The sequence below is a fragment of the Colletotrichum fructicola genome, assembly GCF_000319635.2.
Source record: "Colletotrichum fructicola Nara gc5 chromosome Unknown KSG_Nara_v1_contig04, whole genome shotgun sequence".
Classification (NCBI taxonomy): domain Eukaryota; kingdom Fungi; phylum Ascomycota; class Sordariomycetes; order Glomerellales; family Glomerellaceae; genus Colletotrichum; species Colletotrichum fructicola.
In genome coordinates this window covers 5,893,816-5,906,678 of record NW_027094054.1, presented here as the reverse complement: position 1 = coordinate 5,906,678, position 12,863 = coordinate 5,893,816, and the positions used below count along the sequence as shown (strand labels likewise).

At 55.0% G+C, this 12,863-nt stretch overlaps 6 protein-coding genes across 6 annotated transcripts; 1 reads left to right on the top strand and 5 right to left on the bottom strand.

The window, feature by feature from the left end:
- Positions 1-1,185: 1,185 nt before the first annotated feature.
- CGGC5_v008528 (uncharacterized protein) lies at positions 1,186-2,382 on the bottom strand (the record flags this gene model as incomplete). The annotated part of the gene is made up of 3 exons (XM_032028413.1): positions 1,186-1,489; positions 1,549-1,658; positions 1,717-2,382. 3 exons carry the CDS (start codon positions 2,380-2,382, stop codon positions 1,186-1,188), a joined length of 1,080 nt encoding a protein of 359 aa, XP_031891798.1.
- Positions 2,383-2,816: 434 nt separating this feature from the next.
- Positions 2,817-4,741, bottom strand: CGGC5_v008527 (Trichothecene efflux pump TRI12; the record flags this gene model as incomplete). Its single annotated transcript, XM_032028402.1, has 5 exons — positions 2,817-3,781; positions 3,834-4,001; positions 4,052-4,384; positions 4,437-4,518; positions 4,574-4,741. The coding sequence occupies 5 exons, from the start codon at positions 4,739-4,741 to the stop codon at positions 2,817-2,819; spliced, it is 1,716 nt and encodes a 571-aa protein (XP_031891795.1).
- A 993-nt stretch (positions 4,742-5,734) lies between these two features.
- Positions 5,735-6,571, bottom strand: sidH-2 (Mevalonyl-coenzyme A hydratase sidH; the record flags this gene model as incomplete). The annotated part of the gene is made up of 1 exon (XM_032028390.1): positions 5,735-6,571. The coding sequence occupies one exon, from the start codon at positions 6,569-6,571 to the stop codon at positions 5,735-5,737; it is 837 nt and encodes a 278-aa protein (XP_031891796.1).
- Positions 6,572-7,556: 985 nt separating this feature from the next.
- sidH-1 (Mevalonyl-coenzyme A hydratase sidH) lies at positions 7,557-8,337 on the top strand (the record flags this gene model as incomplete). Its single annotated transcript, XM_032028379.1, has 2 exons — positions 7,557-7,815; positions 7,874-8,337. 2 exons carry the CDS (start codon positions 7,557-7,559, stop codon positions 8,335-8,337), a joined length of 723 nt encoding a protein of 240 aa, XP_031891793.1.
- A 606-nt stretch (positions 8,338-8,943) lies between these two features.
- Positions 8,944-10,109, bottom strand: CGGC5_v008524 (putative dehydratase NIT22; the record flags this gene model as incomplete). Its single annotated transcript, XM_032028368.1, has 4 exons — positions 8,944-8,989; positions 9,064-9,565; positions 9,623-9,914; positions 9,981-10,109. 4 exons carry the CDS (start codon positions 10,107-10,109, stop codon positions 8,944-8,946), a joined length of 969 nt encoding a protein of 322 aa, XP_031891794.1.
- Positions 10,110-10,473: 364 nt separating this feature from the next.
- On the bottom strand, positions 10,474-12,345 carry CGGC5_v008523 (uncharacterized protein; the record flags this gene model as incomplete). The annotated part of the gene is made up of 1 exon (XM_032028357.1): positions 10,474-12,345. The coding sequence occupies one exon, from the start codon at positions 12,343-12,345 to the stop codon at positions 10,474-10,476; it is 1,872 nt and encodes a 623-aa protein (XP_031891791.1).
- Between the last annotated feature and the right edge of the window lie 518 nt (positions 12,346-12,863).

The window sequence follows — 12,863 nt, the reverse complement described above, 5'->3', positions numbered from 1 at the left end:
ATACCTGTCGAAGATACTCCCAGGTGGATCAAATCTTGTGGGCGTTTGGAAGAATTTGACTTGTGGGCGCTTATTGATTACGATGACTTGGAAGATATTCTTCCGGCTTTAACATTTCACGGCGAGAGTCTCAAAGTTCTCAAGCTAGATATAGGCGGGTGGGGAGACACGGCAATGCGCCTTCGTTCCTTCACTAAACTCCCCAGTCTAGAATCACTGAAGATAACTGCGGATGAATTGGGCTTTGGCAGCGATTGTTTGCTGCGAGAACTTCAACCGTCGCTGAAACACTTGAAAATCAGTGGCTACATCGATGGCTACAAAGAAGAATTCGTCTGGTTTGCTAAAGAAGTTGAGGGTGGCAAGTTTCCTGACCTCAGAACTATAAGCTTCACTGAATGGGAATGCGATGGGGATCACGAAAACAGTTGTCGTTTAGTAAACAGTGAGTCTTGGGAAGGAGGCGAAGTTGGGTGTGACATGGGGCAGACCCTGTGTGACGTGAGAGAGATGTTTTCAGCGCTGGGAGTTACAGACCCGACGCCTTGGGACAATCCTTGGGAGAAGGATTGTACACCGAGGGAGCTCATGTACCACCTCCTCCTCGAAGAGGCCACCACCCCTTGAATAAGGTGTATGTACAAAAGCCTTTAGCTACTGAAAGAAACGCCAAACGTCTTTTATGACACAGAATCTTTGCACAAAGTCTCCCATTACCCGGATGATGATGCGTATAACACGGTGGGATGCGCACCTACGAGCTAGCTGGCTTATCGAAGTCATCAAGGTCTGCGGCTGGCGACTCAACATGACGGGCTTTGTCGACTTTCGCCCGAATCTTAATAGCAGGCTGTGCTTTCGTGACTCCACGCTTCAAGTGAAAATGAGTCGCCTGTTTGGGGTCCCCATCAAACCAAGAAGCATAATAGGTGCTGGCGCACTTCTCGGGCACGTTTCCCCGCAATCTGCAACACCGATATCCAGCAGCCCGGTTATCGAACTCCGCGAACCCACCTGTGCTGCTTCGCTGCACCCCAGATTTTGCCAAGTGGGGTCGGTAAACGGGCATCTCCTAAGAAGAGTTTGATGATTCAGTGGGGGAGAATAGGCGACTGACATGTCTTCACTCGGATCGAATTTTCAATTCGTCATGAGGCTGACATGGCACCAAACAGTCTAGCAATATCATGAAGTATTGAATTCACCACAGACTCCGCTTTCCAGGGTGTCCCGATCTATGAGGTCTGCTATAACGGGAAATCGTTGGCGAAACAGGTTGGCCACCGTCCAGTTCTTCAGCTGCCGTAGATGTTCTTCGTAGACCGGGTTGATAGTTATTTCAGACATCCCGGGGCCATCCGTAGCCACAGTGATAAGAACCAATGAAGGCTCGTAGGTCCAGCTTACATCAAAGCTCGAGCTGTAGGTGGCTGCCCAGTCGTCGAGGGTGATGTCGGGATTCGCGATGAGATACTCCCGAACCCGAGGCCTGGTATTATTAGCATCAATATTGGGTCAAACGACACCGCTGTTACAGAGTTCACTTACCAAGGAATTCTATCAATCCAGGCGGCATGGGGTGTGGTGAGCTGTGCAGGTACTGGCCTCAACCAAGACGGCATCAGATCCCAACTTTGCTTGTCGAGGAGGACCATCCACTGAGGCAGTGAATCAGCTTGTACTCACAACGAATCATTAGACATAAATTCCGCATACCTTTAATAGCAGTGCCATATTCTGAAATACAGCTACCTGTTTAGGGAGGGTCTCTATCTCGGGATACGTCCGTACGACGTCCGCGACAACGTTGCTGATATCATCTTCCGATCTTCCTTGTTGTTGCACCAGTGCGGAAACCTTGGGTTTGGGGGTATAGGAGGATGTCGATGTGAGAATGCCGTCGGATCGAACAGAATCCACGAAGCCCTGCAAGACTTGGTCCGCAATGCAACCCGGCGCAGTATTCCGGGAAGGTAGCTCCCATGGACTATCAGAAAGCCGTCTTTCAAAGACGAAGGAGTCATCGCCGGGTCCAGAGTTATCATTTCGTCCCATAAGACTCAGCTGCAGTGCAGCATTCTGTGCTCTAAGCTGTGCGTTCTCACTCTCGAGAACCCCAATTCGTGTTTGAAGCATGGCGACATCTTGGCTCCTCTCTTCCATTGCAGAATTCAAGTAGGCGATTTGGTCGTTTAAGTTCTGTATCGTCCACTTGTTGCGATCACGCATGGCTTGCTGCGATTTCCTGTCTCTGGCCCGCTTCTTCTGCAGTTCGATATCCTGCTGTGTCATCCCAGAACTTTCCTGGACCGTCGACGAGCCCACCGAGGAGGGAGACGTGGCCGACTGAACGGAGGCCGACATAGATGGCCGTCGAGGCATAATGTGTTTTCGAAATTGGTGATAAGAGGTCTAATTGACAAAGGAAGAGGATGCGTCTTCCCGAGCGAGGTAGAAACGATGCGCAAGTCGTGTTGGGGTACCCTAGAGAAACAAGACATCCGGGCCAGGGTTTGCTGCGGGGTCAGCCACTCGCACAGTAGGGAGGATGTCACTGTTTACGCCACGATTTTTGTTTGTGAAAAGTGAGAAACCTCTCAGTCTCGTGGGCTTCTGAAGTGGCATTTGGGCCAGTTTGATTGATGTGCTCCAGAGAACAAACAGGGACTAAACAACTCGCTGGCTGCTTGCTATGATGTGATCGAAACACTCCAAAGTCTGCTATCAAAGCGACACTTGTTCCCACACACCTTCAGCGATCGTCGATTCGCTGCAATAACCCCCTCCTCTTGGCTTCCCGTGAGGCCCTCTTCCTATCACCTCATGCGACGCTCGACCTTGTTGGTCAGGTGCTTCTGGGCATCCATCGAGAACAAGCAGCCGACAATGGCGATGGCTCCGAAACCCAAACTAGCGAGATAGACGGTCTCAAATGCGTTGGAGTAGGCAGTAGGCAGGACCTTTGAGACGGCTTCCTTGACAGCCGTGCTCAAGCCTGGGAAGGTCTTCAACTTGTTGCCTTGAATTGCCTTTGCAAGCGCGGGAATCTGGCTGGCGGGGAATCCTGCAGCAGTAGCTGGCTGGGTGATTGCCGCGGGGATGGTGGTGGCGAGGCGGTTGGACAAGATCGAGGTGTAAACAGCAACGGCGATAGAACCTCCCGCGGAACGGATGGATGCCAGCAGACCCGAGGCCAGACCGATGTCTGCGGGCTTGCAGAAAAGGGGCGCCAAAGCGAGTGACGCGAGTTCGATGAAACCGACGAAGAAAGGGCCCAAAATCGTGAGAGCGATACCTGTATTCAATGTCTCAGGAGTCAAAGAGGCGAGAGCGCCGACGAAGCCAACCATGGCGAAGGTCGAGAAGATGATCCAGTATCGGACGTTTCCTCCCCACTTGACGATTGCACCGGCACATACCTGGCCAAGTGCAGTCGAGCTCGCTACTGTAGAAGAGAGCCAGCCACCATAGTTGATATCCGTCGTGTACAAGGCCTGAACCTGCTGAGGCCAGAGGAGGACGGCCGAGTAGTAGAACATGCTGGCAACCGTTGCGCAGCAGACGAGAGCCATGAAGCCACGGTTGGCAAAGAACTTGACGGGAATGGCAGGATATGTGAGGTTCGCGAATGCTTCCCAGCAGAAGAGCGCAACAAGCAGGCCGACACCAATAACCAAGCTCGAGATGGTTGCTGCGGAGTCCCAGGGGAACATGACTCCACCCCAAGAGACACCCATCAAGAGTAGGGTCAAGCCGGCGGTCCACAAGAAAATTCCGAGATCTTCGTCAGGGGTGAGCGGCGGGTCAGACAGAGTGCAACGTGATGGACTTACAATCAAGCTCTTTGAGCAGCTGTCTCTTGGTCTTTCGGTCGTGAAGGAGTTCAAATGTTGGCGGGTGGTAAAACAGATACAAGAGGACGATGGCAAGGCCAACGGCGATGATGTTGATGTAGAAACACCATCTCCAACTCAGCTTGGGGTTTTCGACGAACTTGCGAGCTGCCGTTGAATTAGACATGATGTTGCAGTCGTTCAAATGCCAGACTTACCGATGATGGGGCCAAAGGTGGCGATGGGCGCATTCGTTGCGAAAATGCAGGAAAGAACCATGGGTCGGTACTTGTTGGGAACCAGTTCGCCAACCGCAACGTTAAAGCTCAGCTGCACCGTCTCTCCCAACCCGTAGATCGCTGCGCCGACGATGAGGGTGTTGACATTTTGCGCGACGGCGCAAACAATGATGCCTACAATAGCGACGCAATTGCCGCCGATGAAGAACCATCGTCGACCGAAGAGATCGGACAGGCGGCCAAGAATGGTGTAAGTAAAGGAGAGGGAGAGCGTTCGGGCAATGTTGACCCAAGAGATATATGGACTCGGGCCTGAATCGATAAGTATAACGTAGCAAAATGAACAACAAGATGATGTTCTCACCAATATCGGCGTTGATAAATGTCAAGACGTTGGTTGGCAGGATCAAGAAGATGTATGCCGATAGTGCAGAGAGACAGAAACCCTATTGTGATGTCAGCGACCGCTGAGCCCCTCTTCCAACAGCACGTTTGACCAACCGCCATTGCACCCAGGAACCGAGGGGACCAGAAGTAACCGGGAGGCAGATCATCTCCGAGAGCTTCGGATCGAATCGAATCGGAATCGTCTCTGTCATTCTCGATGTACTTCTCCAAGGTGTCCATCCGTTCGAACTCGCGAACGGACTCGTTCTTGGAGATATCCATGATGGGATATCGGGATGTCGTTATGCGGGAGCCAGCTCGCAGTTGCAGTACCGGATTTCGATGGACTTGAGAACGAACGCCGAACAGGTGCTAGATGATGTAGATGGAGTATGCGCCTCGAGGCCGTGCTCGAAGTCTTATACAGCCCTTGTGTTTCCTTCCATTGACGAAAACCACCGGTGCTGGATATGTGGCAAGCGTCGAGGATTGATTGACGGAATAAGGGTGAGATGAACCCCTCAAGAAAGCAAGACACCACCAGACACGCAAGTCTTGGTTTGCCCCGTCCCGTCTGTGGCTGCCACTCCCTTCACTCGATCTTTTCTGCCGCCGTCCGGGCTTCACCGTCTTACACGCTCACACGGCATACGCACGCCAGGTGGCCCCCGGAAAACTCGAACCTCTTCGAAACTCCTTCATGGAGTCCTGCTCGCGGGGCGGGGGCCTCTCCCTGCGCCGTTCTGCGGGGAAGACCACCGCGCGAGCCGAGCGCCTTACGTGTTGGCCCAATGTCCGGGTGTCGCATTCTGGATGTGACGGGCGCTGATTCATTAGCTTACGCTGACTCAAAAATGGCGATGTGGGATGCTCCTTTGTGCGATTGAGGCGTTCTACGGTAGTTGAAACTGGCCTTGGTTGCAAAACAGGCTGTTTAGCTCGTGACGGACTATGGACATCAAGATCCCATCACCTGGTCTCTGCCTGCATCTAGTGACATCGACGTGCGTCTGCCAACCCAACTTCCCGGGACCTGGCAAGCCGGGTCCTGAAGACGATCTCTTATAGCCAAAAGTAGGTTGGACCTGGCTGCTTCCTCCCTCGAATGGTTTCGGACGAAGGGTCTATTCAGGCCAAACATCAACCGGCAGGATGAGAAGCATTGAAGCGTGTAGAACACACAGAACTAGTTCATCCGGCACGGGTGCGCAGGTGGCTTTTTCAACACGGGATCTTATTTCCCCCTCTCAAACAAACCCATTCGCATGAGGCTCGTCACAGCTTGCTGCCCTTCCACCGGGGTTCCCGTTTCTCAGAGAATGCCTTGAGGCCCTCGAGGATGTTCTCCCCCTTTTGCAGTTCCGCGAATTCCTTCTCGAGTGTCCATTCGACTGCTCTCTCGACTGCCGCCGTCTCCCAGCCTTGTCTCAGCCCAGCTCTGGTACAGATGATGGCGTCCGGGGAGTTGACGGCGATCATCTGCGCATAACGTACCGCTTCCTCAACGACCTTGTCCTTGGGCACCACCTTGTTCACAATTCCCCATTGTTCCATCTCTTGCGCTGATACATTGCGCCCCGTCAGGGCGAACTCGCTCGCTCGCTGGAGACCGATCGTGCGGATGAGTCGTGGCAGGGCGCCACCTATTGCCGCGATGCCGCGCTTGACTTCTGGTAGGCCGAAGTAGGCGTCGTCTGCGGCGACGACGAGGTCGCAGTTGACGACGAATTCGCATCCACCGCCCATCGCGAGACCATTGACCGCTGCTATGACTGGCTTCTTGCCCAGCCTTCGAGATAAGGGCTTGAATGCAGGCGCGTTTCCCATCCGTTTGCTTGGGTCGGCGTCGTCAGCCATGCTGTTGTTCCACTCTTTGAGATCTGCCCCTGCGGAGAACGCTCTTCCCGTGCCTGTGATAATGGCGACGCTGAGTTTCGGCTCTTGGTCTAACCACTTCCATACCGAGTCCATCTCCCACTGCGCGGCTGTGGACATGGCGTTGAGGTCTTTGGGTCTGTCCATGCGGACGAGGAGGACCCGAGGCGCAGGGTAAGATAGCCTGAGGAAAGTTGGAGTCGCCGGCGGCGGCGTTTCTGTTGGTGATTCTGCCATAGTGACTGGTATCAAACCGGGCGTCGCTGGCGAGTATGGTAGATGATGTCGAGTCTATCGTCGCAAGACAGAGAAGCGATCGCGGGGGCTAGAGTCAATGGCACAGACGGTGATGAATGGCAGCGGCTGCCACATGCCACCGTCCACCAGGAAGTCTAAACCAAGCAAGATGATCCCGGCCCTTCAAGACTCTAGAAAGAATGTCGAAGCTCTCGGACAGTCCCCCCACTCGACAGCCTCCCGCAGCCTGCCTCGGCGGCTCGGTGTAAGGCTCGCATGGCACACATCCCCGATGCTAAGAACACTGGGAAAGTCCAAGACGGCGGTTGCTCCATGTTCACGCTGCGGTAGAGGGGGCAATGACTCGCTGGTGCATATGGCCCGCTACCCAATCGCAACGGACGGGAAACACGTTTCCGGCGCCTTTACAGCGGGGAACGGAGGGAGGACGGGAAGCGTGGGATCCCCCGCAGTGATGCGCGACGTGGGGGATGATCCCTCCTGCACGGGCGCTAATGATTCACTCTCTGGCGTGGGATGCCTGCGAGGGGAACGGCTGTTAGAGAGAGTTGGGGGCTGTGTTGGCTTTGCGGAAGTGCTCGTCCGTCTCCGCGGTTGCGCAGCTGGACCTGGGGTGCTCGGTTGTGTTGTGACGCGCGCCTCGGAATGGCTTCTGGCCACGGTCCCGGCTATCGGTTGGATGATTGGGAGATAGATTGGATCTTGGCCGAGCTGATTGAGCATCTCAAGTGCACCAGCTGTGTCGGTATTTTTCAGGAAAGCTGGCGCTGATGAAGCGAGAGCAAACACCAAGTCTGAAGACAACTAGCAAAGCCAAAGACCCCGAACAACGACAATGTCGACGCCGAGAACGAAGAATCCCGTCCCTTCGTGGATTGAAAACCCATATCCTCATGTCGAACACAGCTTGATATCATTCCCCCGAAAACATATCCTTCTAGTCACGATCAATCGGCCGGGTCATATGAACTGCCTGCCCGTGGAGGCAACGATCGAGCTCGGCGCACTATGGAAATGGTACGATGCTGAGCCGGAGCTGCGATGCGCCGTGTTTACCGGCGCCGGGGATGAAGCCTTTTGCGCGGGAATGGACCTGAAGCAAAGACTCGACATTATCAAGACGAACGATGTAGCGTTTGAATATCCGCAAGGGCAATTTGCCGGCATGAGCAATCGGACTGGGCGAAAACCCATCATTGTCGCGTGCAATGGGCATGCTCACGGTATGTTCGCAGAGCACCTATCTCAAGGTGTGCAGCAACTGACTCGAGACTTCAACAGGCGGCGGCTTCGAAGCGATACTCAACGCGGATGTCATCTTCGCCTCGCCAAACGCAACATTTCGACTCCCTGAAGTCCTCCGCGGCGTATCAGCTCTCGCAGGCGCCTTGCCCCGATGCATGATGCTGTTTGGCAACCATCGCACGATGGACCTGATCCTCACGGGCCGCACAATGTCGGTGGAAGAAGCTCGGGAATGGGGACTGGTTAAAGAGATCGTGCCGCAAGAAAAGCTGCTTGAGAGAACATTGGACTACGCCGACGAGATTGCGGCATTGAGTCCCGACAGCGTCATCATCTCGAGGTTGGCAGCCAGGGAAGCTTGGGAGACTGGCGTTAGTAGAGCAACCATGCGCGGCCAGGAACTTTGGGCGGAGGCGATGCTCAGAAGTAAGAACGCGTCGGAAGGGCTTGCGGCCTATCGCGAAAAGAGAGATCCAAAATGGTATCCATCGCACCTGTGAGTGCGCGACTTTGGGTGGTTTCACTGGATAGACCACAAGTCTAGACTTCATATTAGGACAACTGTTGGGATTCAACATCCAATAAACAGCGCCGATGGTTTAGTGGTAAAATTCTCCGTTGCCATCCAGCAGCGTCGGGGAGCCGGGGGTTCGATTCCCCCTCGGCGCAATGTTTTGCCAGTGAGAAGAAAATGTCATCTTCACCCCCAGGTGCACGTTCTTTTTCGCATTTTTTCCCCAAGTCTCATGGATCCATTTGACCTTGGCGCATGTCACCAAACCACTATCAGAAACAAAACGGTCGCGTTAATGGGGCTGTGCTTAACGGCTTATGGAGCCCACGGTGTGTATGAGCCGTTGGCCTTATCACAGTTCATCGACTCAAGCAAAAGGAGTCCTTGCTCACATTCTGACTCGGGAGATTCTTCTCACGATGGCATTTGTCGTGTGACACGGGCAGATCAAACTTCGCGATTTAGTCCACGTTTGGACGAAGATGAGACTTGGCGCGAACTCTGCATCAGATGTTGATTACAATTTGTCTATGCTGTGCTGTCTGCCAACACATCCCGGTCCACTCGGATTTCCGGACTCTCGGCAGACGCATCACAGCTTCACTTTCGCATTTGCAATCTTGGCATATCCGTTCGATCTGGAATAGTTGTCAGCCACTCAGTCTTATCATGCCGCCGATATAACTCGGCCGGGCGAAATGGCAACACTTACAGCGCAACTCTGCCGTCCTCCTTAACGATCGTCTCAAATACGACATCGTCCATCCCTCCTTCGGTCTTGACCACCCACATGCGAGTCTCCAGCGTGTCCCCGGGATAAACAACGCTCTTGAACCTTGCGCCATAAGCCTTGAAGCGGTTGGGATCACTGTCGCCTAGCTTCTGCAGCAGACCGTGGGCGGCCATGTTCCACGTGCCGAGGCCGTGGAGGATGGAGCCCTTGAACCCAGCACGCTGACCGAACGCCTCGTCGGCGTGCATCGGGTTGTAATCGCCGCAGAGGCGATAGAGGAGGGCGGCTTCCGGGGTTGTCTTGATCGTGTGCACGGCGTCCGGCCGGCGGTCTGGCGGCGTGACGGCCTGTTTTGCCGGTCCACGGGGCCCGCCGTAGCCCCCCTGTCCGATGCCGAATGCAGTGGAGGTCATTTTAGTGTAAACGATTTCTGTGTTTTTGTCGACAAGCAGCTGCTCTGCTTCCAAAATCATGGCGCCACCTGCACATCTGATTTAGCATCGCTGGCCCTATCCTATGTCTTGCCATCTTCACTCACCCTTGTCATACACTCCAATCACCTTATTCCGAACCTCCAAGTCCAAGCCTGCCGAGGACACCGGAATTGGACGGATGATCTCGATGCCCCTCTCACCATCTACAGAACGCTGAGCGTCGAAAGGCGGAACGCCTGGAACCTGGCCCGACGTTGTCCGCGCGATGAAGTCGAAAACATCCTGGTCTGTCTGCTTGAAGGCGAGGTTGATGGGAAAAGTGGGAAAGGCGGCGAAGTGAGGGTGGAGCTCATAGAGGAAGTGAAGCTCGTCTTTCTTGACACCAATCGCGTTGGCCTAGGGTGCGTGTTAGTGATTTTACAGCCACCTCGGGCGTCTAAGATTTGATGTGTTGCAACTCACAAAGAGGAGAACATCGCGGCGGTTGTAGCTGCACTTGATGGGTGGATGTTGATAACCTGCTGCTTTCCGAAAGTCTACGTTGTCATAACGGCCTGAAGCATTCTTGACGGGCACATTACTAGAGGCCATCTCTCACGGGTTATATCTGGCTCGGGTGCGTGTAAGTTCGGGATGTATTATGACGAGGTGCAAATGAAAACGCGGATGATATCGGCGGGATACGGCTACAGGGGCAGCAGGCCGCTAAATATGACGGTCGGCTGCAGATGATTCCCTGTCGGCAGTGCGCTTCAGTGGCCGGCTTGCCTGTATTCCCCGGGTTTGTCGGCCGAGGTTCCCCGCAGCTGAGCTGCTTGTTTGTCCTCGGTCCAAGACGTGACGAAGAGTAAACAATGTTCGGTCATCATCGGAAGTGTAGCATTGAATCATATCATGGTCTTCGGAATCATCTGGGGTTGTATTGAACATTGAACACACCTCGGCAGATAAGGCATCATAATCTGGCCTGCTCAGCCATGTTCTCTGCTGATCTCCGCCGCCAGTCTTCAAGATTGACCAGATCCAGCGGTAAATCAACCACTCTCGCCCTGAGGAACTCGCCTACACTCTTTGCAAAGCCGTCTAAAACACTGCTGCTACTAACACCGTCCTGCAGTATCCCCTTGACTACAAAATGCACCGCCCAGAGCCCTGGAAACTCACACCTTTCCACCACGTATTTGCCCTGCCAGTCATCGCCAAGAAGCTCGATGAACTTCCGTTTTGTCAAAAAGGCCTGAAGCCATGGCCAGGCCGACTTGTGCCGTACCCAGAACCCAATGTTCGCGTTGCCGCCCTTGTCCCCGCTACGGGCGAAGACCAAATCTCCCAGCGGCCTTTTGGACGTCTGTGATGAGGAGACCTTTGCCAATGGTGTTGGAGGATCGTAATCATGTTGACGAGGTATTGACCCGCACTCTGTCTCCTGCCTTGCTTCAACCGTGATGTTCTCCGGGCCCTTGACAAACTTGACGGACAAGGGGATCTTGGACTGTGGTATCAACGCGGGGAAGTACCGCACAAACGGCCGGGGCTCCATCGTCCGCCAGTCCATCCCCAGATGCAGCCCACAGTAGCCCTGTAGGCCGTTGTAGAACACAGCGCGTTTGAACTGCTCAAAGGCCTCCTTTTTATGAGACTGGGCGAACATCCGAAATTGCACGGTGGCTGCTTTTTGCGACCGTGGATCTGTTGCTGCCGAGCCGTACTTCTCGATGCTGAAAGTCGTAAAGTCTGCCTGGTTGATCTGTCCCATAACTTGACTCTTCAACACTTCAAACTTGAAATCGGTGTCCATACCAGCCGCGTAGGCAGAGATCTCCGCCTGGTATCCTCCCAGCAGACAGATGGCCAGCTTGGCTGTAGGGGGTGGTGGCAGTCCCTTGATTCCAGACAGCTGAATGCGCCCCTTTGATATTTGACTGAATTTCGCACCCTCAATGTCGGCGATGACATCCGGGTTCAGGTAGAATGGCCCCTGGATCTCATACAACAGCTGCGCTTTGCATGTATCAACGGACACAAGCCCGTTAGACCCCTCCGGCTTCGTGATGACCACCCCGCCGTCCGCCGCGATCTCCGCAATCGGGAACCCGGCGTGGTGGAGGTTCGGAACCTCACGCTGACCGCAATAGTTGCCGCCCGTCACATACGGGCCACACTCAATCAGGTGTCCGGCCATGAGGCTCGCCGCGAGCGCGTCGTACGCCGTCCCCTTCCACCCGTGCCACCACCTCGCGAGTCCCATCACCGGACTCGCATCCGTACACCGGCCGCACACGACGATGTCCGCTCCGGCCTCCAGCGCCCTCACGATGCCCGCGTACCCGGTGTACGCATTGGCAGCCAACAGCGCTTCCTCGTCGCCGGCACCTTCAGCCCGCGGATCAAACTCAACGCCGGGCTGGTCGAGATGCATGACTCGCCCGAACGCGCCACGTTTGACCGCCTCCGTCACGTTATCGCCGCCGACCCAGGCCACCTTGACATCACCGATGCCAAGGCTCCTGAAGTACGTGTCTGTCCGTTCGGCCAGCCCCCGAGGATTCAGCGCCCCTCCATCGTGAACGATCTTGATGCGCTTCTCGGCCACCAGGCGTGCCGCGTCGCCGCCGTGCCAGGCAAGCTGCTCAAGGAAGTTCGGCTCGAAGCCCAGCTCCGGACGCGTCTGCAGCTCGATGGCTTTCCATGCGATGTTGAACTCGGCGAGGTAGTCGGCTGTGATTGCGTCGACGTTGCCGTACTTCGCGAGACGATAAATCTGGTCGATGCCGTCGTTGATGGCGCCCGAGCAGTTGCCGATGCGGATGGGACGTCGGGGTGCCATTGTGAACAGTGAGGAAGACGGTAAGTGTGGAGGATGCTGCTTGCTGCTCCGCTCTACGAAACAGCCCGTGGAGAGCGCAATTTCAAACACGATGATCGTTTACGAGAACGAGGCCATCACCAGACTGTTCGCCCACCAAAGCCGAGCCAGCAGGTGCCGAGGTTGCCGCCGACGCCGCCGCCGCCGCTCGAGCTGCCCGCCTTGACATTTACACCTTCGGCAAGGAACGAAACACACACAAGGATGACCGCCGGAACTTCTTATCCAATGCCTCGCCTGCGGAAGCTCCCCGATGCGACTAAAACTAATGATTCAGTGGTTTCATGCGGAGAATCTTCGCTCCCCGCACGCCGAATGCTTCCCCTCCTGCTGGGAGTGGTGTGTCTTGGGCGACGTGACACATTCTCGACCGTTCTGCCGCTTCGTTTTGCCGCCAAGACGTTCCCTGTCCGTTCCCCTCCCCTCCCTCTCTAAGAGGAGAGTCCGCATTGACAGAAGAGCCGCGGATGATGACAACC